At 32.6% G+C, this 25110-nt stretch overlaps 5 protein-coding genes across 6 annotated transcripts; 2 read left to right on the forward strand and 3 right to left on the reverse strand.

The window, feature by feature from the left end:
- The first annotated feature begins 400 nt into the window (after positions 1-400).
- Positions 401-2173, forward strand: LOC142527764 (uncharacterized). Its single transcript, XM_075632688.1, has 2 exons — positions 401-1133; positions 1643-2173. Exons 1-2 carry the CDS (start codon positions 757-759, stop codon positions 1860-1862), a joined length of 597 nt encoding a protein of 198 aa, XP_075488803.1. The 5' UTR covers positions 401-756; the 3' UTR covers positions 1863-2173.
- Positions 2174-3157: 984 nt separating this feature from the next.
- On the reverse strand, positions 3158-3877 carry LOC142526177 (uncharacterized). Its single transcript, XM_075630429.1, has one exon. It carries the CDS (start codon positions 3875-3877, stop codon positions 3158-3160), a length of 720 nt encoding a protein of 239 aa, XP_075486544.1.
- An 11505-nt stretch (positions 3878-15382) lies between these two features.
- On the forward strand, positions 15383-16898 carry LOC142526807 (putative WRKY transcription factor 65). Of its 2 annotated transcripts, none has more exons than XM_075631413.1 (3): positions 15383-15671; positions 15789-15941; positions 16136-16898. In XM_075631413.1, the coding sequence occupies exons 1-3, from the start codon at positions 15535-15537 to the stop codon at positions 16728-16730; spliced, it is 885 nt and encodes a 294-aa protein (XP_075487528.1). In that variant the 5' UTR covers positions 15383-15534; the 3' UTR covers positions 16731-16898. The 2 variants fall into 2 exon arrangements, with proteins under 2 accessions (XP_075487528.1, XP_075487527.1); XM_075631412.1 differs by having other exon boundaries at positions 15384-15671; positions 15786-15941; positions 16136-16892.
- A 1016-nt stretch (positions 16899-17914) lies between these two features.
- On the reverse strand, positions 17915-19921 carry LOC142526441 (ras-related protein RABA1d-like). The gene is made up of 2 exons (XM_075630849.1): positions 19461-19921; positions 17915-18478 (listed from the first exon to the last, which is right to left on the reverse strand). The coding sequence occupies exons 1-2, from the start codon at positions 19679-19681 to the stop codon at positions 18043-18045; spliced, it is 657 nt and encodes a 218-aa protein (XP_075486964.1). The 5' UTR covers positions 19682-19921; the 3' UTR covers positions 17915-18042.
- A 1581-nt stretch (positions 19922-21502) lies between these two features.
- On the reverse strand, positions 21503-23809 carry LOC142526440 (protein GRAVITROPIC IN THE LIGHT 1). Its single transcript, XM_075630848.1, has one exon. It carries the CDS (start codon positions 23392-23394, stop codon positions 22027-22029), a length of 1368 nt encoding a protein of 455 aa, XP_075486963.1. The 5' UTR covers positions 23395-23809; the 3' UTR covers positions 21503-22026.
- Between the last annotated feature and the right edge of the window lie 1301 nt (positions 23810-25110).

Raw genomic sequence — 25110 nt, forward strand, 5'->3', positions numbered from 1 at the left:
AACTCCAATTTAAATTGAAACAAAACTAAATATACATCAATCTTTTAACTTTATGTTCAATTATTAGTGAAATTCCGATCAGGCTTGCTAAAAACTTTTAGATGGAAAAAAATTACAATAATAATGAAGTTGATATTTAGTATATCATATTCACACATAATCATCTTTTATTTTAATGAAGTTCACGGAATAAGTCACGTAAAAATTTTCATTTGGGCTCTTAAAAAAAAAAAAAAAAATTTGTCACTGACATGGTTGCCTACTTGCCTGCTCTGGTAGTATTTAAAAAAGATATCATGGGAATCAGAGGAAACAACAAATTTAAACTCCCGAGTTTAAATTAAATATTACATAAGCAGAGAGCCATTTGTAGCTGCGGTATTCTTATTTATTTTCGAAGTCAACTGTCAATTTGAGATGGGTGAATACAAAATTCGACAGCGAAATACTCAAATCCCATACTCGGACCAGGTCCCTATCTCTTCAGGCTTTGTCCCTCTTAATCAATCAAGACTGCTTCTTTCTGGATCTATATGCCAACTTCCCTCTATGTTACACCTGCCTGTTGGTCGACCCTCCCTGATTCCTCAACAAAAATACCCCTTGGATTCACCTTTGGGGTATGAACTCCAGACCGACTCTGATGTTCACGCCTTCATATTGTTTTGTTTGTGAGTAGATAGATTCTTGTCGTGGTTGTTTTGGGTTTGTTTCAAATTTTTGACTTTGGTTGGGGGAGTTGCTGTTTAAGCATTTATGGATCCAGAGGTAAGAGAAACTAATCAAATAGTCTCCGGAGATCTTGCCTGTGATAATTCGAGAGATTCAGCTCATCCGGAGACTGTGATTGAGATGGGGGAAAATGAAATCTCTGATCCAAATGCGGGGTCGAATGAGTCATCAGTGGATGATGCAGCAAAAGTTGAAGATAAGTTTTCTTCTTGTGTGATTGATATAAACAGCGGAGATTCTTCGGAAGAAAATTATAGGGTTTGTAGAATATGCCATTTGAGTTCAAAGGAAAGTGGGAAAAGTTTAATGGATTTAATTGAACTTGGTTGTGAGTGCAAAGGTGAGCTTGAACTTGTGCATAAGGATTGTGGTGAGGCTTGGTTTGGGATTCGAGGGAATAGGTAATCTAACTCTTGTTAATTGTGTATTGCATCTTCCGCTCATTAAATGTTTATATATTCCGATTTTTACCATTGCAATCGTTGTTTTCTGTTTTTCTATCTGATGCTGGCAATGTTGTTCGGTATTTTGAGCTCTTAGATGTGTTCATATTTTGCGGATAACTAGTTTTATTATTGGATCTTGGCATAGAAGAAATAGATGTCACTTGTTAGTACTTAGTAGTCTTGGTATCGTGTTAAGCTGGGGCGAGCTCCTAAGGGAACGTGGAAGTTTAGTCCGCATAAGGCTTTTCCATTGTTTTCAGTAGACTAGTAATTGAATCAACTACTATTTTCTAGACAAAGAGAGAAAGGCTGCTCTTTAGCTTGACAAAGATGATTTAATCATGGTTCAAATTCAAGTTTTGAACTAGTTCATAACTTGAAAAATGGCTTCCTTTGAGGTCCTTTTTCCTTACACTTTCTTCTCTGTTTTGTGATGTGTGATTGGTTTCAATTCATCCATGCAGATTCTGTGAAATTTGTGGTGAGACTGCAAAAAACATCAAAGGTGTTGGCAATAATGAATTTATGGAAGAATGGAATGAACATAGATCTTCTGATACTGCTAATAGTTCATCAGAGAACAACAGAAGGTGTTTGCGTGGACAACCGTTGTGTAATTTCTTAATGGCATGTCTAGTGATAGCATTTATCCTTCCGTGGTTTTTCCGAGTGAACATGTTCTAGGGACGCAAGTAGAATTCCCAGCACGAACTCATTTGTCGCAGAAAGTCTGTTTTTGTCTGTGTGAACAGTTAGTTATTCACCATTGTTTGTGATAGTTTCTGAAGTTGGACGAGTTGGATTCTCGACGTTTGCATAATCGTCTGTTTATTAGGCTGAGTTTTAGTTCCCGTTTCAATTTCTCTTGATTGTTTCAGTCTATTTTTTCTCCCGTTTGTAAGTTTCAGAGATTCACAAAATAGTTATGCATACACGTGGATTGATGATCACCAATGGACGTCGATTGAATTGTGCAAGGAATGCTTGTTAAATTATATGAACTGTATGAAAGGAAATTACTCAAAGTTCAGGGGGTCAAAAAGTTATATGGAAAATGCGAACCTGCTAAGTTTCATTGTTATATGGATGCAAATGACTTGAATCAAGAGTCAAGACCTTTAATTTGTTCTTGAAAATCATGTACGCTGTTGCTTGGAGAAACAAAAAGAAATTACTGAATTCATTGAAACCTTTTGCCCCTTTTAATTTTAATAAAATAGGGAGCTTTTTATAAATAATAAATTTTACTAACAAAAGCCAAAACAATTGTAGCAAAGTTTTCTCATTACTGTTAAATAATATTATTAAATAAAATTAGGAACAGTTGCAGCCCAATCCACATTCACCAGCATGCTTTCCGCCATTTTAATGGGTCGGAAGCTGAAAAATTAGTGTTGATGGAAGAAGATGGGTTATGTTATGATCCAATCAGTGCTCGACAAAAAATATTGTCTTTTTCTAATAATTGTTGGATGATTCTTGATTCCTGTTCCCAGGGACCAGCATTGTCAAGAAATAAAAGAAAAGATAATTCTTAAATGCATGGTGCTATATTTTTTATTTATTATTATTATTGCTTGAATTTTGTCTCGTTCGTGCTATATAACCCAAGTTATAAAAATGCTTTTAATTAGGCTTTAAGTCTGATGATTTCCTTGTTATTTGTTGGAGGTAAGCTTTATATAAAGATAAATAACGAAGTTCGTTCTATATATTGGACGCTGCCCTAAACTTCAAATATAAAAATTCAACTAAACTGCAATTCAGGCACTTTACGTTACGAATATAATACGCACACTAACATATCACCAATACTATCCAAAACCTTTAAATAAACTTATATACATAATTTACAAGTCAATGAAAATCGTACTCACAAATTTTTAGAACACAATGAACCTGGAAAAAAGGAAAAAGAAAACAAGGAATATATATTATCATGAATCAGAGGCTCGTAATTTAGGTTCATCTTGCCTGCATTATCTGATAGCAGAAGCAACAGCGTGAGCCCACCATTTCAGACTGTCTTTCATCACAATCTCATTGCTAACAAAAGGAACTCTCCAATTAGTCAATGGATTCTCTCTGTTTTCTTTCTCTAATGTCTCCCACGCTTCAGAAAGATAAGGCCTAGCTCTCGATGTACCTACTTCTTCAACACCACCACCGTACGTTGTCTCTTCTTGCACTTCAAGATCAATTTTCTGTCCGAATCTTTGCAGACCGGGTATGATATCCGCAAGACTCGAGTTCTTATCTTCTTCAGAAAACACGAAACCAAGATCCATGAACCCCTTCAGCTCTTCGAACTCCAGCTCCGACAAGCTCTTGCTGGATCTTTTTTTTGCCCTTTTGAAACCTTCACTGTGTTTCTTTACCTGCGGGGTGGTGTGGGTTCTTGGAATATCTTGCGAAATTTCTTTTTGTGAGAGAATGGTTTCGAGATGGGGTTTTGGAAGGACTGAATTTGAAGAGGATGAATCTGGGCTGAAACTCTTATCGCGTTGTATTATAATATGGTCATGGCTTCTCGATCTAGAATGGATGCTTAATTTGGTTGGAAATCTTTGTCTTCCTGAATTTTCTTGATTTTGGCCCGCAGGCGAAGGCTCAGGAGCTGGTGAATTCAAATGTTTTTGGATAACTTTGGGGTAGAACCAGAAAGATTCCAAGAGGTTTACAACATCCTCCGCATCCATTAATGGCGACTGTAAAAAGCAGCTACTATTTAGGCTAGATTTTCAGCAAGATTTGTGATGTATAATAGGTGCGTTGGAGACATTGTCATTTATATATATACTGTAGAAAAAGAAGCCGTTGACTGAAAATGGCATTCAAACTACTCGTTTTGCAAGGTAAAATACGGAGAATTTTGGAAGTTTCGTACATGGACCAATCGGGTTATTTACACGTTTTCATATGTTTTCGAAGGAGAACATTATTTATTGTTATTATTATTATTTTGAAATTTCATTGCTTGTATAAGAAAACCGTAGCAATCGAAAATGTTGGTTAAATGGCTTAAAGACAAAACAAATTAATAACCCACGGTGCAAATAGAACATGTACAAAATGACTACGGCTGCATTCTTGGATTCAGTTGTACGTATTAGTCGTAATGAACATTTAACAACTCATTTCGAGGTTAAGGAAATTTTTGAAAAACAACTTTTTTCAAATGTATTGAATTGTGAGAGAGTTTTTTTTTAAAAAAAATTTGATCAAGATTATTTGCTAACTATTCTTGACATAAAATATTACAGATTTCTTATTTATCATTTTAGAAATAAATATAGTATTTCCTCACAAAAATACTATTTTATAATATTTATATATTTATATTTTCTGCATGAAGGATGACATGTAGGAAAAGTTGACACAGCATATACTTTGGAATATTAAAAATATGTTGACCGAAATAAGCGTGTACTCTTATATTTCTTTGTATTTTTAGGCTTTCTTGAAGACTTTTTTTTATTGTAAATTAGTAATTACGTACGTGCACTTCACGAGACATGCACGCTATGGTTGAATGCAGCCAGTCGTTGACCAAGAATTTTTACTTCGAAACTCAAAGGCTGCGATTTTGTTTAACAACTCTAAAACAGATATCTTAGCATATCTATCCGACTTTACTCTTCTTTTAATCCATTAATTTTCACACTTCAACGTGCGTTAATTAATCAAGGATTCCATGACGTCATCTGCAATGCGTATGTATCGACTAACGTAAGATAGTCAATAAAAAGGAAATAGAACAAATCCAGCTGTTAGCCGAAAAGAAAAGAAAGGATTCACCCACAAATTACCTTATTTAGATAAGCAAAAAATAAGTTGGAAGTAGATGAATTCATTTAGCCTTGATTAACTCGGGCTCAAAGCAGACGAAAACGAGATCGAAATTTTTCGAAGGTTTTATAATTTAATAAGATTATAGAAGAACATATATTGCAGGCACAAATTTTTGAATGATGCCAAAATATTTTCAATACACTTTCCATACTGTTAAAAATGATCGACAATTTCAAAATTGATAAAACTAAATTAATGTTGCCACATGCATACTCGACTTCCTAGATTTCGACAAGATCAATAACATGGTATTAAATTTAAATCTATAATTTATTTAAATAAAAACTAGGGATATAAAATATTATTACCTCTTTATCATGGATGTAAATTACTTCAAGCTAGAGTGTATTTAAAGACGAATATTTATCGATACATGTGAAGTGGTTGAGAGTAGTGTGCCCTAATCAGAGGGTAGGTAGTACAGTTGCATTTCGGGGCAAATCTCCTTTGGCAGTGAGCTCACTTACTTAATATTTATTAATTGAATGCTATAAATCTGCTGCAATAATAAAGCCATTACGAGCCCTTATTATTTGCATCAATTTGTAAGCTTCTGCCGAAAGAGTAATTGCCCTGGAATGCATTTATACATCTCCATAATATATTTGTATGCAGCTCTCAATACATATATATATATGAAGCTCAGAATGTAAATATATATATATGTATGTATGTGGCGCTTTTTCTAGTACAAACAGTATATGCTGAAATAATTCCTTTTGTGAATTTATCGTGTCAATTTTCGAAAACTCATGAAGATCGAATGTTGACCCTTTAATATTCAGAGGGACGCAATAAAAATTGAAGGGCTGGAGAAGTGGGAATCTACAGCGCGACCCTTTTTGTATTCCGAACATCTAATGAATGTAATGTAATCCCATTTCAATTCCTAGCTAACTGTACGTGGAAACATGACATAAAAAAATATATGAGAAAATTGCTTTTTTTGTTCTATATGTTTGTAATTTTGTCTTATTATTGTATCTTCCCGTTAATTTTTAGCAATTTTAGTCATCTTTCATCAGTATTGCAATAGAGAAACATTGCACCACATCGGAAAAAAGAACTAAAATTTTCAATAAAACAAATATATAACAGACTAAGATTAAAATTTGACAATATAAATGATCAAAATCAGAAAGAGACAAATATTAATAACCAAAAAGCAATTTTCACTTAAAAATTTTTGACCGCGCCTAGAAAAAGTATACATAATTGAAGATAAGTAATTCCATTGCTGGAGAATAGAACTGATACCTTGACCCCATTGCAAGCATAGTCCCCAGCATATGCCCGCTCGTTTTTTTCCTGTGTATCCAAATTTTAGGCTTCAAGTTTCGACTATTAATTGTTGTGATCCGTGCGGAAACACGAACAGTACGAGGATGTTTAGATAAAGCATAGCTGAAGGAATGTGGCGAAAAGTAAGCCGTGAAATTATTACAGCAATTGAGAACTAATTAATTTATATATAAACCATCCATGCACGTCTTAAATTTTCACACGGTGCTTTAATTATCCCAAATATTGCAATTAATGTACACAATTAATCAGTCAATCACATAAGGATAACTAACCTTACCTTACATGCATGGAAATGATATTTTTTTTAAAAAAATATTAATAATCGAGCTGCATGCAGAGTCATTGTGTGTCTGTTAGAGATTTCATATTTATATTTATATACAAAGTTCCTTTATCATGACAAAATTAACGTGATAGATGAAAGCTAGATTATAGATAAATTATGAGATATATACAATATAGAGAGGCGGGCATCTCCAAGGTGAAAACGAATTAATATTTTTATTTATATATTCTAATAATTGTATTCGTACATTGACTTTTCAAAAAAATTACCCAACCCTTAGTCAATTCCTTGCTCCACCCATGACAATGTACAATATAGTTAAGGATAAAGATACAAATATCTATGTATATATATAAAAGAAAATTAAAGAAAGAAATTTTCAGCAAAGATTGATTACGTACTGCATGTGCCACAAGGAAAACTTGGGTGGAGTTAAAATTATATGTAATTCCCATATATAAATATAGATTTTTAATATAATTACTAGATAAATGAATGCGAGATGACCAAATTTGAGTTTTAAACTAAAGCTTCTTCTTAATATATATTATGGATGAATATAAAAAAATTAATAAAAATTAAGACTTCGTACCTTAATTCATTATTTGAATTTGAGTATGAAATGTCCTTAATTATGTATATTTTTTATAATATTGTGCATATTAAATTAAAGAGTTTTGTCTTTCTAGACTATTTGGATCTTTGATAAACTCTAGATATGATATATTTATTTAAAAGAGTTTATTTTCTAATAAAACTCTAATTTTCATATATTGTAGAATTCTATTTAAAGAATAAACTTTAGGACAAAGAAAACTTATAAATAATCAAACATAGACGTTGGGATTGAGGGATGAATATAGACATCGTAGAAGAGCAAACACGAGAGTTGGTGATTTAATTCGAAGAGATCATCAAGTGCTCAAGTCATAGGCGTATTGATGTGCTTTCGTGGAGTATTGAAGATATGCAGACACAACACTTAACCACAGTGATGGTTAGAGTATAGTTCATCAAACAAAATTTCGACTTCACAAACACATTGCTTCCGTAGTTTTAGTTATTTGGTCTGATAAGTGTTTTGGATGCACTTTGTTCCCTCACTTCATTAAGGGAGTTAGTTTTTCTTTATTCACTAGTACTGATTTTGTAAAATTACAATTTTTTCTAGGAAATCTTTTGCCCTGAGGCAACGAAGCACTTGTGCATGATTAATTATGTCTTATTTTAGTCATCAAATTTAATTGTGTGATAAATTGTATTATTTCTCTGCATATTGTGTTAAAATATTACAACACTGTACACAACATATATATCTGATTCACACAATCTTCATATATTTTGTTTTTTTATGACAAACTCTTTAGTGTAATGCGTCCATTATCTTAAGTCACGATGATGGTTTGTCTAAATTCTTGGTATTTCCAAAAATAGTTTACAAAGTATAATCTTGTAAAATTTATATAAATTAAACTCCATGTTGCCTCTGAAAAATACCTCGCTTCATTTTGTATAAATTTTTCGACCTTTTTGCAAGTTTCTCAGTGTAATATGTTTACATGACCACGTTTTTTTATGCAAATTTCTTTAAATTAGTTAAATTGTTTTTAAATACAATTATTTAACGTGAATAAAATATTTCCAGCATTTAATTTAGGGATGTAAATGAACCAAACCGTTTGTGAGCTATTCGAAGCTCGATTTGATAAAAGCTCGTTTGAGCTCGTTAAAATAAACGAACCAAGTTCAAGCTCTACAATATTCGGCTCGTTAGCTCGTGAACATGTTCGTTAGTAAGTTCATAAGTAATATCTTAGATGAAAAATAATAATTTTGATATTTAATTTATTGATTTAACACATTAATTATGAAGTATATAGAAAAATCTATTAAATTTATTTATTATAATAAATTGACAAATTTTAATAAGAATATTATATTTTTTTAAATGTATAATTTATCTTTTAATGAATTTAATGAATATTTAAATGTACAATTCATATTTATTGAGCTCGTTTAGGTTCGATAAAAGCTTGAATAAGCTCGTGAGCCATGAATATATTTTTTAAATAAAGCTCGAGCTCGGCTCGATTATAAACAAGCCAAGATCAAACATTCAAAAGTTCGGCTCGGCTCGACTCGATTATATCCCCAATTTAATTATAAAGTGGTGTAAATACAAGGAGTTTGTTTTGCACCACCATATAATTATTTAAAATTTTGAAACATCAATTAGTGACAAATATTTAAAAATTAGTGTTGTCTTAAGAATTTATATAAACATTTAGTTTAGTTATAGCCAATATTATTATTTGTTTTTTCTTTTTTTTTCGATTTTCCCCAGTTCTTTATAGACATATATACAACTTTCTGATCGAAGCGGACAGGCTAGCTAGACCACATAAAAGCACTTCGGCTGGAAAAACGTCATGATTTTGTCAAAATCTCAACACGATCATTGAAGATTGATTTAATCATAGTAGCTTTTAACATTCCTGATCGACTCTTTTTTCTCAATTCGAACAAATCGATCTAACACAAAGTATTTCATTTTGTTTATGTTCGATCGTTGATCCAATAATTCTAGACTTACATATGAATATATAATTATTTATTACAAACGGCGCATAAGATTAACATGAAATTTTCCATTTGTTCATACAAATTTCTTGCTAATGTAACATGATTTTCTTGAATTTTAATTACAAGATTTCACATATTTCTATGTATCCAGTAGTTCAAGATTATACGTATTTGGGTTTTTTTATTCCTTTCAATGGGAATTAAACGTCAAGGTATATCATGCCCGAACCCATGGCATAGATTGTCGAATAAATTAGTCCGGTAGTTAATTACTATTTAGTTGGTTTAAAAGGATTTTAACCTTCAACTAAAAAATGCCCGTCACCACAATAGGAACTATCAAACATTACCCTGCCTGTGATTTCTCATTCCATTTTTGGACCCTAGAGAAATAAATATTGTATAAAATTGGGTCAAAACTCCTCTGCAGGAAGCTCTGGTTTTCCCCGAAACCTGAGCTAGTCACCCCGCGCTTTGTCTTCTCTCGTTCCCTTCTCTCAGTTTCTGGGATCTATCTCATGCTTTGTTTTGCTAGCTTAGAGTCAAGTTGACAATTGGTATTTTTTATTTAAAAAAAAAAAACAGAAAGAGATAAAACATTAGGAAAAGACCAAGTTGCCAGGTATAAATGAAAAAAGAAATATAACAAAATACCTTATATTGTATTGGCCAATAATTAAATGGCCGGCCAGTGAGGCTGAATTGCCGGGCAAATCTCCTTTGGCAGTGAGCGCAATAATATATATGTATTTAGCCATTTATTACCGGCCTACTGCCAATGGAGTATTTGCCCAGTAATGCATCCCCACACAAATACAAATTCACTCAAGTTTCAGCTTCCCTTGATGAACAGTATTCCAGTTTTCTCAAATATTTATAGCAGCTGGAGCATATTGTGAAACTTGTTCGCATGTCGGTTACTAGCTAGGATATCTTCAGTATATTCTTTAGCAGCTACGAGATTAAAAAAATGGCTGAATTACTACTACGTACGTACTGTATTTCCTCAGCGTTTGCGAACAAGAATCGAATCTCCCTTCTGAGCATGAACGTGCGCCATGTTTGAATGATCATGATCTTCTGCACGTAAAAAGGCATATCCGTGGAACAAAAAGGGGAGCGAGTGAAAAAGTTTGAGGGGAGAAAACTCCAGAGGAATAATAGTCTTAAGCATATGCTACTTCTCCCTTCAGCATATCCCAATTACCTTCCAGACTGTGTTTTTATATACGTTTAGTCCATCTTCCTCTAAACCTATCTTCAGCTTGATCTTAACAATTTTTATCCCAAGCCAATTTTTAAAAATATCTCAAGACTGAACCTCGCTAAAATTGAATGATATTTAACCCATGCAAACAATAAACTTATATCTATGGGAAAAAAAAAGGGAGTGATAGAATATTTCGAGTGTATAATATATTATGGAACTGCAACAAAATAAATAGATTTGTTGTACATATAGACTGACTTACCTCTCTCTGTGTTTTGCCATATTGATTTTCCATAAACTTTTGAAAATGTCGCTAATTTAGCACTTGCCATTAACTAGGGTTGATTGAGATGATTAAATATTTTCAAAAGTTTAGTGGTCAAACCTAGATTAACTTGATCTGTTTTAATTTGATAAACAAAAGTCAAGTAGATTTCAGTCTACTTCATATCAAGTTATGCAATTATAATAGTAAGTGTTAAGAATTTTAAATGACACTTAAGATGATCCTTCTCCAATCAAATCACTCTATTTAAATAAAATCTATCAATCGGAGCGCAACTTTGGATTGAGAATTTGAGATAATAAAGTTCAAATTATTTGACTTGCTTGGAGAGACAAAATTCAAGCGGATTTCAAATCAGCTTTATATCAAGCTATATAATTTTGATGATATGTATTTAAAATACACCCAAAACAAGCATAATTTGAAATTCATCTCTAAAATCTTTTCTCAAATCAATTCCACCAATCCAAACATAACCTAAAGGTTTTAGGAACAAAAAATATTTTAACATTAAATATAGAGATCAAATTTGTGTTGTTCTCCTCTGCTATGTGGAAAAAAAAATGAATGATGATGAATGATGAGGGCCAAACTTGTTCGGATCATTGTCTTGTTGATATTTGAATGGATAAGCGGGCCTTTAGCTGAAAAAATATTCACACTTTGTCTTCTCTACTTTACACATTTGGACATCTTCACTAATTTGGATCCAAAATATTCCTGTTACGGCCAATTTTCGGGCCTAGAAATCGATTCCCAGGTAAATTATCTAAAAAAAAAAAGAATACTCTTACTTCATTGATTTTTTATAAATTAGTTAAGTTGCATTAGGATTGAAGAAGCATCAACCTTAGGCCCGATCCTTAAAAGGGTAAAAAAATTCAATATTGAATCAAACATGATATTAGATTCAACTGAAATTTATATCCATATAATCATAGGCCCAAAAAAATATAAACTCAGTTGATATTTTTGCCACCAAAACTCTAAGAAATTATTATTTTTTACATAATAAAATTACTATTTAAGTGAAGAATTAAAGTATCCTAATATTATTATTTGATTGCATCACAAATTTACATTTATATACTGCGTATTAAGTAAATCATCGAGATAATATAATAAGTTGTAAATCATGTTAATCAAATAAATGTAGCGTGAATTTTGTAAAAGAGAATGGAAGTCAGAGTAATAATATAATATATAAACAAGTTCATCCATATGCGAAAGGTAACTAATATTATACGCACGTTTTCACTTCAACTATACACAGATCTCGCGTTTAATTATTCATCATGAAACCATATAAAAAGAGCAATTTCCCATCTTCTAAAAAGTCAGAATTGCCAGACTTCTTCTTATCCCCCACTGTATATTTTAAATAAATAATTAGATTGACCTCAAGAATACGCACACACTGCACAAACTTTAAAAGATATTTTAAAGAAATAATTAGATAGATTGTCATTAGGTATATATATATATATATATATATATATATATATATATACATATATATGTGTGTGTGTGTGTGTGCCTAATGACAATACATGGGTGTGGATCTTTACTTGAACTTCATTAATATATTTTTTTATAAATCAATATATGCATAAACTATGTGTAATGTATTGTAGAAAAATCGATAGTTGGGCAGAAAATTATATGGAATCATGCAATAATTGAGACACAAATAGATATCGGCCGAAGATGATATATACAATTATCGTACGAGTTGACTTATTAAATTAGAATATCAATTATAATGAATGATTAATTATATTTATTAAACTAAAAGGGAACTGACACTCAAAAGTTATTTATTAATTAATTAATATAAAAGGCACATTTATTTTTATGAATATTTTATTTAGTAGTTGAATTTCTTTAAGATTATTAGTTTGATTATCCTATTCATATATTAAATAAAACTAACAAATCATAGTAACTCAATTCGAATTTGGAATAGAAAAAGAAAATGACATATTTCAGTATCATATATGTGCGCGTACTTATAAATAGTCTATTTTATTAAAATTTTCCAAGCGTCAATAAACTAATGTACGTACATACCGATAATTTGGGATTAATTTTTCAGATTTATTGATAAATTATATCAAAATATATATCATGCCAAACAAAGCAAGTACTAAATAAAATTGAACTTTATTTGCATGCCATAACTTCACTACACAATAGATGTTTTGCGATCGATTTTTATTTATTTATATTTATAATGCAACAACAAATATATCTTTATTTGGTAAAACTAATGTAATTTAGATCCATATATTTGAATCACAGTTATTTAGATTCTCTATTTGTCAAATTCCAGCTTTAATTCGGTTTTTTTTTTTTTTTTTTTTACTCAGTTTTCTAATGTGACATGAGTCATCGACATGAATACTGACATTAATACTTCTAATAAAAAAAAAAAGGACAAAAAATCGAAAATTTAGACATATAAGATTAAAAATAAAATTTTGAAATATATACGACCAAAATTGCGTAAAAGCAAACATAAATATCAAAAATTACAATTTCTCTTAAAATAATATTAACTCTTAATAAAGTTTTAGATTGGCCCCGAAATTTTCAATATATAATTTTAAAATGATATAGTTTAATTCGAAAATCCTATATATACGCGTAGATAAACAATTGATTATGTGATCATGACGATGGACATGATAGCCACAAATCAACCATATTTACGCGAGAAACTATATTATAATAGAAACGATTCAAAACATTATTTGACTTTGGAATACTAAATAAATTAGGATATTTTTTATTTTAAATATAATTTTGGGGGAGGAAATGAGAGATACTAGACGGCTAACAAATCCAAGATCAGAAGCATTCTATTTTTTACTTAAAATAATATATTAAGATATTTAATCAACATCACATTAATTACTTTTGCTCAATTATTGCGTTATTGAACAGTTCAATGCCCTGCCCCACTACAAGAGTTAAATTAGCGGAACGGATATTACTAATCTATACATTTTACAAAAGTAAGACATTTAAATTTTATTTTACTCTACAGATTTGAAGTTGCTGGAATTTCCAATTTTCAAGTTTTTATCAAGTAAATAAAACAATGAAGAATTACATACTCCAAAAAATATGTAATAATAATATATATGGGTTTTCTATTATTAATTTAAAAAAAATATAATAAATTTCAAAATTAAAGTGGATGGTGAAGACGTTGCAAATTTATTTGGCTAAAAAAGGCGGAGGACAGTGGGAGCGGACTGCGAAAAATTTGTGTGTTGCCATCGTTATCAGATGGTGGCAGCATTTCATTGTTTTTTATTTTTTAAATTTCATTTTTTTTTTAAGACGTGAGGGTCCTCTCTTGTATATAATAATATGATATAATATAATATAATATAATATAATATAATAGTACTTGAGATCACATATCAAAAAATAGAGTTGAAGCTCAGATTCACTAATTTCTTCACCATTTAGTGAATTTGAGTTCAACTCACATTTTTTGTTATGCGGCCTCTTAAGTTATATTTTATTAAATAATGGATGTAGCCTCAAGTTGTAGAAGAAAAAAAATGCAATAATAATAATAATAACTGTCAGCATCCGCTGATCAAAGTCTATGTGTCCTTTGCCACTAAGTGATGATATTGATAACCAAATCAACACATATCTAAATAAATTAACGGATGTTTTAGAAAAATAATTAAAATATATATTTTTTTTTCTGAAAGACAAATTGTCTAATATTTTAAAATAAAAATTTATTTAAAAAAATTTGTTGATAGTGAACCGGTCAACAAAAAAAAATTATTTTTAAAATATTAGATAATTTGTCTTTCAGAAAATTCAATTGTCATCTTTTAGTATATAACCTCGAGTCCCATTACACTAAATAAGGGGTGACTCTCAAGTCCAAATAAAAATGAAATTTAAAAAAAAAAAAAATTGCTATCAGCATCCGATAATGATGGCAACGAGCTACAAATTTTGCAACGTCCGCTGATGATGGAGTTTTGTATTGATTTTGATATTTATTGTTTTTTAAATTAATAAAAAAAACCCATATATATATTGTGCATAGTTCAACATACTAATATATAAAGAAAATTATAGTTTTAGTCATAAATATTTATTTCATCGTGCTTTTAGATCTTATATTATCAAATTTCAATCTTATTTATGTATTTTTTTATTTTTGACAATTTTAATATTTTTTGGATGTCATGTTAGCAAGATGTGACATCAATGTCTTGTCGAAAAAAATAACTAAAATTTTAAAAATAGATAAAAAAAAATTAAAACTGAAATTTATAACAAATAAGACCAAAAATATCATTTTATCGATATATAACATACGAGGGTTTGAATGATCAATTATCCATTCTATATTAATGGTAAGTAATCCATCCACATTTAATAAATGATATAAATACTGAGGATAAGACAATATGGAATACGCCCGAGTGAAAATATAGTTTAGGATAAAACCCCTTAAAGAAAATTTGCCTCGAGATTATTAATTAATACGATAGTAAAACTGATAAATCCAAAGGACAGATTAGGTTGCAATATTTAATAAATCACGTAATTAAGTAATTACAAATTACGACACAAGAATCAACGTGAGGGTTCCTTTCACACAACATTAAAATATTCTAAAATCACATTTGCTTGCACGTCCTCTTTAAACTATATCATTAAACAACCGTCCTCAATTATAACTAAGGAAACAAACAACCCCCAATTAACCATTTCTCCTCCATTGTTTCTTGTTCTCATTAATATCTCCTGATACATAATTTTCACAGTTCACACTCCAGTACCGTTAGAGATGAGTAGATTGAAAAACACTAGACTTGTTAGCGAGCTTGTAGACTCCGAGGATTCCCCGGAAAACAGCGGAGATTCGCCTCGCTCCGTCGTGTCTGGAGATATCAAGACCGCTTCCACCTCCTCTTCCAGAAGAAGGTAATTAAACTATTTCTTTGGGCTACATGTGCATGGAAGAATTATTATTATTATTATTATTGATTATTGATAAGTTAGTTTTGGTACTTCGTTGATTATTCATGTGATTTACAGTAGGAGAGGAGGCTTACAGAAGAGAATTGTGTCCATTCCGATCAAAGAAGTGGAAGGATTGAAGCTGAAAGGTGATCATATGACTTCTCCGCCGTCTGATTCTTGGGCATGGAGAAAATACGGCCAGAAACCCATAAAAGGTTCTCCATATCCAAGGTACCTCAACATTAATTATCCGAATCTCTATCTTGTTTGTCAGCTAAAAACATACACGGGTTTCAAGTAATGAAACACATCAAAACAATAATCAGCAAGAAACTGTGTTAAATTGGAATCAGGTTATTTGATTAAATCCCGATTTATTGGAATGGCTTAACCAATGATCTTCTCTTCATCCTACCATGTTGCAGAGGATATTACAGGTGTAGTAGTTCAAAAGGATGTCCCGCAAGAAAACAAGTGGAGAGGAGTAGAGTTGACCCTAACATGCTAGTGGTGACATATTCTTGTGAACACAACCACCCCTGCCCGGCATCGTCTAGGCATAATCTTCCCAATACCAACCACCAAAAAGCCACTAGCTCAAGCTCGGCCGCCACCGCCACTACTAACTTGACGACAGCTTCTGTGTCTGAAGAAGATGAAGAAGAACAAGAAGAAGAGAAGAAGAAATCTGAAAATAACCCTTCTAATCAATCTCAAGAAATCATCGAGGAGGGAAAATTCAGCGATCTTTGCGAATTCGGGTGGTTTTCTGAGTTTGAATCCACTTCTTATACCATGCTAGAGAGTCCGATTTTAACCGAGGACGGGATCGCTACAGACAATGAAATGGCTATGATTTTCACAATGCGTGAAGAAGATGAGTCGCTGTTTGCTGACCTCGGTGAGTTGCCGGAATGTTCAACTGTATTCCGGCGTGGGATGGCGCAAAAAGAGGCGGAGCCACGGCGGCACAGTGGGGATGAGGCCATGTGCCTGCCCCAAATTTGTCTTCCGTCATGAACGGGTTTATTATTAATTTTTAATATTGAAGATCTCTAATTAATTACTGATTTATTTTCAAAAAGATTTGAGCGTAGTAGTTAGGAAATTTGTCACATTTTCTTGTAGTTAGCGCCATGGCCGTCTATTTCTTTTAACGGTTATGTTAAATCATATTTTTAATTATGGTATTAATTATTATCTCATCATGCTACATTGTTATTTCCGAACAATGCAACCACTTTATGCAATAACTGAATTTTTTAAATAAAAAAACTCTAAAATTCAGCTAAATCGGTTTTAATTAAATAAATATATAAGCCGGTGCATTTAAATAAATAAAATTAGTTTTTTTTTTTAAAAAAAAACTCTAGATTTCTTGAAAGGAATTTAATGTGTGATCGATCACGTTATGTCCAGTCAATTACGATGGGGCGGGTTCCAAATAGTATTGAAATTTGATTAACATTGAATGCGCATGTATGTTGGATTTTAGGTATAATTTAATCCTATACTTCTTGTCTTATTAAAATTTCCAGAAATTCGTATTAAGTAATGTCTCGCCGTTTAATTATTCTTGATTTTCCACATTGTGTTAGCACTATTAATTGTCACTCTAAATTCAGTAAATAAATTAATTAAATAATTTGTTTGAAAATGTAAAATATATTAAATCGAATACATGTAAGTCAGTTACATTATTGGAATAGGAGAAACACTTGAAACATAATTAATACATTCCAGGATGACCAAAAGAACCATCTTCTTCAAAATTTTAGAATATATATTTTAGCTAATAAAAAGATTATTCTCTAATTATACCTAAATATATAATAGGATAAGGAAAAATATTTTTCCCGCTTGAGTCTTTGTTAGCATGCATATTAAAAATAAAATTTAGGAAGAAAATGTAACAATAATTCGCTTGATCCAAAGCTGCATGTAAACCCAAGAGTCAAATTTTCACCAAATTAAAATTTGACATTTAGATCTTGTGCCCTTATGCTCCAAATAAAGGCCATCTAATGTTTATTATAATTAGAGTAATTGATAGCCTACACCAGACACCCTGATAAAAAATTTTTGAAACTAAATACATTGAACTCATATTAAAAAAATTATTATGACAATATCAATGAATTATAATGTGGTTAATGCTTAGATTAAACCTCCGCCACAACATTAGGTATTCATATATATAGATGGACGCGCAAACACAAAGTGAAACAGCAAATGATAAGAATTTTCGAAACATTGTACATTTTCTTGCTCAACTCCAAATCAGTTCAACGATATTTGGAATCACCCAAGTGTACTTAAGTTAGAGTAAAGCCTAAGAGGAACAGCACCCAGATCTTTTCATATCCGATACATCTTTACTAACATCAATTTTCTCCCCCATTGAAGGGACATTAGACGCAGCTGAATCCTCGCCCGCCTCCATGTTCTTCTTGCTCACCATACGATATATCTGATCAAGAACATCTGAGAAAGCTTTGTCCACATTAGTAGCATCCAGGGCAGAAGTTTCCATGAAGTAGAGCGACTCTTTCTCTGCAAATGACGTTCCATCCTCAGGTGAGACAGTCACCAGATGTCGAAGATCCGTCTTGTTGCCAATAAGCATGGCTACAATGTTGGGATCAGTGTGATCTCTCAGCTCTTTAAGCCATCTTTCCACACTTTCGAATGTGGAATGCCTGGTGACATCGTATACCAGCAAAGCACCAACTGCACCACGATAGTAGGCACTGGTGATGGCACGGTACCTAGAAAGCGAAAGGATATGAAACTTTTAGACTGCTTGTAAGCTACAATAAAAGTAGGGATAACCATTTATGATTTATACTCGGGCAATTCTGGAAGATCCTTGGACGTCCTGATCACTGACCATGACAACCTTCAGTTTAGACATATGTTGAAAGGATACGCATTAGCCCCCGTTGAAACATCATTTATCTCTTCATATCTAACTCCCATGTCTGATACATCACCATATAGTACCTACCAACACTACTTTATAAAGAGGATTGTTGGTTGGTTCTTTAGAACAGTAATTGACAGCACAAGTTCTCTTCATAATGAACGCAGGCATAAATTTGAACATAGGTTCGTGCAAACATATTTGCCACTCTATAAAACTCTAGAGAAGGTATCTATAATCACTTGAACAGCACTTCCATCAAAATTTGACGTTCTTACATAGGAAGATTCAAAAGCAAGTGGAACATCAGAATCCTGAGGAGGAATGCGTATAAATGTAGCAGATTTTACAGTGCAATAAAATTAAAATCGACGATCTTTATTCCATGATGCGGATCGAGAACTCATCTTCCTTCGTTCTGGAGTGTAAAAGCGAATGTACAATCAATTCACAACAAAATTTCAACAGTATGCTCGAATTCACATTGTCCCCTAACAACTACCCCTTCAAGATAAAAACTGAAAGCTAATTCATAGCCTTCAGATCTGTCCTAATATATAGTCAGCACAACGCAACGGACACTAAAAATTAAAAAGAAGCCTCGAGAACAAGCGTAGTACACAAAATCGGTATCAAGGCATGAAATTCACAAATCTTGCGCAAAACCCAATTGGGAAAATAGCAATATTTGGACCAAGATTTCAACTAAAACAACAGTAAGATCCGTTCCTCTGAAATGTCAAAGAAACTTGACAATGTGGCCAAACAAAATCGAAAAACCCAGATCAGAAACACCAAAAATAATAAAAAGATGATAAAGATGTCACCTTTCTTGGCCAGCCGTGTCCCAAATCTGAGCCTTGATAACTTTACCCTCAACAGTCATGCTTCTGGTAGCGAACTCAACTCCGATGGTGGATTTAGTCTCCAAGCTGAACTCGTTCCTAGTGAATCTCGAAAGCAAATTGGATTTACCAACACCCGAGTCACCAATCAAAACCAACTTGAACAGATAGTCATAGTCATCTTCCGCTCTGTACCCAGCCATCTCTAAACTGAATCAATCACTTCTCAGATTAAAGGATACAGTTGCGTGATAAAGAAAATGGAACAGCAGATAAAATTGTAAAGATTTTTGGTTTTCTTGTTTATACAACAGTGACTGTAAAAGTTTATTCGTTTCTTTTCATTTTTGAGCTTTATCGTGGGTGCTTGTGTCCTCTTTTTTGCTGTTGCCCGGCATGGCAAGACTGGTTTTAGATTACAGGTTTGGGGTCGTTTTTTGAAACTTGTGACCCGGGAAATGGAACAAGCCGAACATATCATCTAATTGGGCCTGCAAAATATATCATGTGAATCCCATTACACAACGCAAAAATCACTCGTATATTTCTACACAATACTATTATTTAAAAATTCCTAAAAAAATAAATAAATCCTTAGCCAAAAATTATTAACACTCATAATAATTTTTATTGATGGATTTAAACTTAAAAAGGTGACGAGCCCAACATACATATATAATATGTTTAAGTAGATCTATTATACTTTTTTTTTTATACTACAACACAATTGGAGTGTTTCAAGAAGAAATTTTAGTCATTAAACAATTAACACAATACATTAATTTTCATTAAAATGCGAGAAACCAACATTATCTCATGGTGTTGGCACAGTAAAGAATTACTTATGTAACTCCGATCCATTATTGATCAATTTTTCATCGAAGATCAGATACATTTTATGTTACCTGTTACGTACTAGGATTTGTACTAAACTATTTTTCGATTATATCTGAATTGGGCTCTTACGAAATACTTTTACGCGTTTGTTTGCCAACCAATCGATTTCGGGCTTTCTAATTAGAAGAAATATATCGTCCAATTATATGCATTTCTTGGACTTGGCCATATTCATGATGAATATTTTCGACACTTGGACTCACATTCTATCAACTTCGTCAAGTGTTTCTGCAAACGTTAGCAATTCCACATGATTTATTTTTAATTTTTTTATGAAACATTTTTTTATTATTTAATGTTATATGACATGTTTCAAGATTTTAAAATATAGTAGTAATAGGTGATAAACGAATTTTGTAAATTGGTAAAAGCTGAATAAAAAGTAGTGATTACGTTTGGGGATATAAAATTGGGTGGTGGATGTCTGATAGATTATTATCAGACAGAAAAACTGACTTATTTCAACAAAAATTTATATGTCCGAATAAATTAATGTAGTAAAATAATTTTGTTTGCAAATATGGGAATCACATTGGGAGGATGAATGACAAAAGAGAGAGACAAATAAATGGGAAATTGATTTTAAATGAAAAAGGGGCACAGACAACATGAATCTAGGTATAGATAACATCACCGCAACCCAAGCCAACATTTACACATTCGATGTCTCTTTCGCTGTCCCCGTAGCTTCAGTGACCGGCGCTTTTCCAAATATATAATGTAACGCGCTCATTCATTACACAAAACACGCTGTCCTTAATTCAATGCACATTGTACAAGAAACCATTAAATAATTTTTTGTTTAAGAAGAAAAATCACAATTTGAGTTTTATACATTTACATGCTTTTATTTCGATATTTTTATATTGACAAAAATACATTTTAGTTATGTATATTTTAATTTTTGAAATAACACAAAATAAAAAAATCATATTTTTACATACGTATTTTTACAAACGTATTTTTCTTAAGAATAATCACACGATCTAGTAAATTAAATATCGGCAAATTTGAAAGAAGAGGTTTTGTGAAATATATTACATTAACTTATTCGTACACAATGTGGTCGTAAAATGCAGGAGGCTACGAATGATCTCTTTTTTTTGGAGAAATTGAGATAACTAAAATTAGAGAGCAACCAAAGTGGAAACTATGATTGTATATTATATCAGAAAGGGGCCCATATCGTCTCCTTTTGTCACTTCAAAGAACAAAGCCAGAAGCTGATTGGACCCAAAATCTGACAAGTTCGGGCCCCACTTCTTTGAATTCTTTTCACGTGTGGGTCCAGATTCCCTCGATCCTGCCTACTGCCTCTCTGAACTTGGACTTTATGTCACTTATACTGAAAGACCGTATATAATACAAAATACTACATCCACGCGCTCCGTGGCTCTCCCCGACGCGCCTCCACTAACCCGACTCTTTCCCACCATGCATCGACCTTTCTTGGGATTGCAGTTCGTAAAGATGTGCTCACTATCACATCGGATCTTGTTTCAAGATTACCACCCCCCACCACTCTGAAAGGTCCATTTGGCCGAAATTTGAAAATTAAATGTGCAAATCGTATATTACATTGGGTATTATAATCTGATCGTGACGTAGTAACTTGAGTGATTATTGTAGTTGTACATGAGAAGAACGAGGATTAAGCCGGAGAGGTTGCCGTAGATAAGTACACCTGGCTTTGCACTACCGTCTGGCCAACCTTGAACCCCGGTACCACGGTGAACGCGACCGCCAACTCACACTCCGCTGCCGTGAAAATGTCTTGGTTGATACTTTCCATGTAAACTTCGGAGAATTTGGAACTCTGTTTAACTTGAAATGAGCTGACTTCTTGGCCAAACGAAAATGCCAAACAGTGTAAAAGCCAAACCCTCCTCCCCATTTCAGCAAACATTTTGAAGAATTCGGTCTCGGGGTATTCCCCGGAATTCACCATTTTCCTTTGGTTCAAATTTCCAGAGAATGAGAGCTCCATTTTCGGGTGTACCAAGTGAAGGTACTTGCATTTCAAGAACTTCCCCAACAATGAATTGGGATTCTGCCTTAGGAAATGGATTACACTAGCTGATCTCAATCTCTTGAACTCCTCGAATAAGAAAATTCGACGCTGATGAATTTCTTCTGGCAAGAACTGATCGTTTTCTTGTACAGAAAAGCTTGGATCGTTGAAGCCAGCGAAAATTTCTCTGCACACAAACGATTCAAACATGAAAGATATATGATCCCTTTTGCGAAAAATGAGGCCAGATTGTATAGCATTTGCTGCAGCTTCAATATCCCAGTTCGCAAACTCCATTTCTCGAATCAAGAACTTGACAAAGTTGCGCACAGATCTTAACGCATAATGCAAAACCAAGATAAAATCTTTAGGACTTACTTCGGAGAACTTAACGTTGTCAATAATCGAAAAGGATCCACTAGCATTCAGCATTTTTTCCAGGGTCTTGTTGTTCTGAATGATATCTTGAAGCTGATGTTCAAGGGAAGAAATTCGCGCCCCCTTACTCTCGATTTCACCGCGCAATTTTTTCATTGTAATCTCATACGTCTTCATCAAAGACTGTTGTTCTTGAATTTCCGCAAGCATTAAAGTCACATGGGATGGCGAAGAATCAAATTGTTTCTTCAAGAATTCACGTTTCAGCTCCGAAAGTGCTTTCAACTCATCCACAACAGCTTGATCCGCAGACTGTACTGCCTCGCCACTGTAAGGAAACTGAGCCATTTGAAGCTCCGCATAAGCTGCTTTAACAGCTGAAATGGTGGCAAAAAGCTTGGCAACGAAGGCATCCATGGCAGCCCTGTTTCTAGACTCTTCTTTGGCTTCCTCCGCATCTTCTTTCTCGAACTGGTGAGATTCACAGCACCGGAGCTTTTCTTGGGGGATGAGCAGGCAAAATCCAGGATTCGAGCCAGTTTTTTTAGATGTTTTCAGGTTAATAACGTTTCGAAACTTTCTAGCTAATCTGCTTCTGTTTGTAGCTGGAGAGGGCCGGATTGGATCCATGAAATTTGAGAAAAAAGGATATCAGAAATCGTAAATCTAGTTCATGAGGCCATGAATAGTTTGAAAAACGGTTTCCGGGAAAAATGTTGAAAAAGAGTAAAGGGGTGGTTGTGAATGAAGAGAACAATAGGAGGAAGTAGATACTAATTAGAAAAGGCAAGACACTAACTTTGACTCTGTGGCAAAGATTTAGCTCAGTAAAGCAAAGATCTAAAGCGCGGGAATGAAAGAAAGATAGACAGAAACATATAAAGAAATTTCAGCATTTTGCATGCGAAGAGAAGAAAAATGAATACGAGCAATGTAGACTTCGAGTGGTGTATATATATATTATTTTATAATTCTTGAGGGTAGGCAGAAACTTGAGGAGTTCTGGATTAAGCCGTGCAAAGCTAACTATCCGTGACATACCTGGGATTTAGAACAAGTGAATCGAAATTTAAATGTTTTTTTTAACAAAACAAAACAAATACTCCATATAGAATTTTTAAAATTTCCACTGATTTTGTTTATTCAAAATTACTTTTACTCGACGATTTATAATTAAGATTTTAAATTTTTGATAGATTTCGGATTCAAGAACCAAAAACCATTGCAGTTCCTGTGAAAAAATAGGAGCTTGTGTGATTTGTGAAGCGTGTCTTTCATGGAAGGCTCATAGACAGGAAACTATGAGATTGAATAAAAATTAAATGGGCAGATCATTTTAAGTGCTGCCAAAAACGAAGGGTATTATTGCACACGGCTTATGATTAGGGGAATGTAATTAGTGATCTGTCTGACTTAAAATTAAAGGACACACCATTATTCTAAGTAACAAACACGCTATACGATTCCATCAACAATTTATCTTTATAATAATACACATGCTATAATTATACGTATGATCAGTTGATAAAATTATATATATAGACAGACTAATCTTTTAAAGCACATATGAAATACAAAACACCAACCCTCTTGCTTAGATTAAAAGAGGAATTTAAAAAATTTTATAGGTACATTTTATATATGTATTTGGCAGTATGATTGTTCTGTCAATCTGTAGTTGCATGCCAGGAGTTTCATGATCACTTTGGAATTTTTATAATTTTAATTCGTCCGATCCCTTAATTAAATATTAATTAATATTTAATGTATAATTGGGTTTAGAAGAGACATTTAGATAAAATTGTAGTTGTTTTGGCGCTCTAGACATCATTACCAGACAAACTAGTCCCAAGCAAATAATTTAAAATATGTAAAGCTAGAAGCTTGAAAAAGTAGCTCGACTATTAAAATCTTAAGGCATGCCTAGGGCAAGATACAATTAATTGACATCATTGTTTTATATCCTTTTCTATGAAAGTGTACAATCCATGTATATATATATATATATATGTATGTATAGATATATTTGTCGAAATTAATGCCCAACTGCTCTAAGTTTTTAATAGGATCAATAAATTATGAAATCAATTAGTTTAAAGAAAAACATTAAATGCCATACCTTGGACCTAGCTCTGTTCATGGTATCGGCCCTTACTAATAAGTGGCAAAAGAGATGGACCCCAACTTTTTAAAAGAAAGAAAAAGATTAATATATACGAACCAGTAGTTTCGCAAGTAAATTTTTTTTTAAATTACATGTTAGATCCAAATTTCAAAGTTTTGACTTGAGTGGTACCTTATTATACAACTGTACCTCGGAGGGATTGTTTTTAACTATAATTGCCT

Source organism: Primulina tabacum, chromosome 15 (genome assembly GCF_025594145.1).
Source record: "Primulina tabacum isolate GXHZ01 chromosome 15, ASM2559414v2, whole genome shotgun sequence".
Classification (NCBI taxonomy): domain Eukaryota; kingdom Viridiplantae; phylum Streptophyta; class Magnoliopsida; order Lamiales; family Gesneriaceae; genus Primulina; species Primulina tabacum.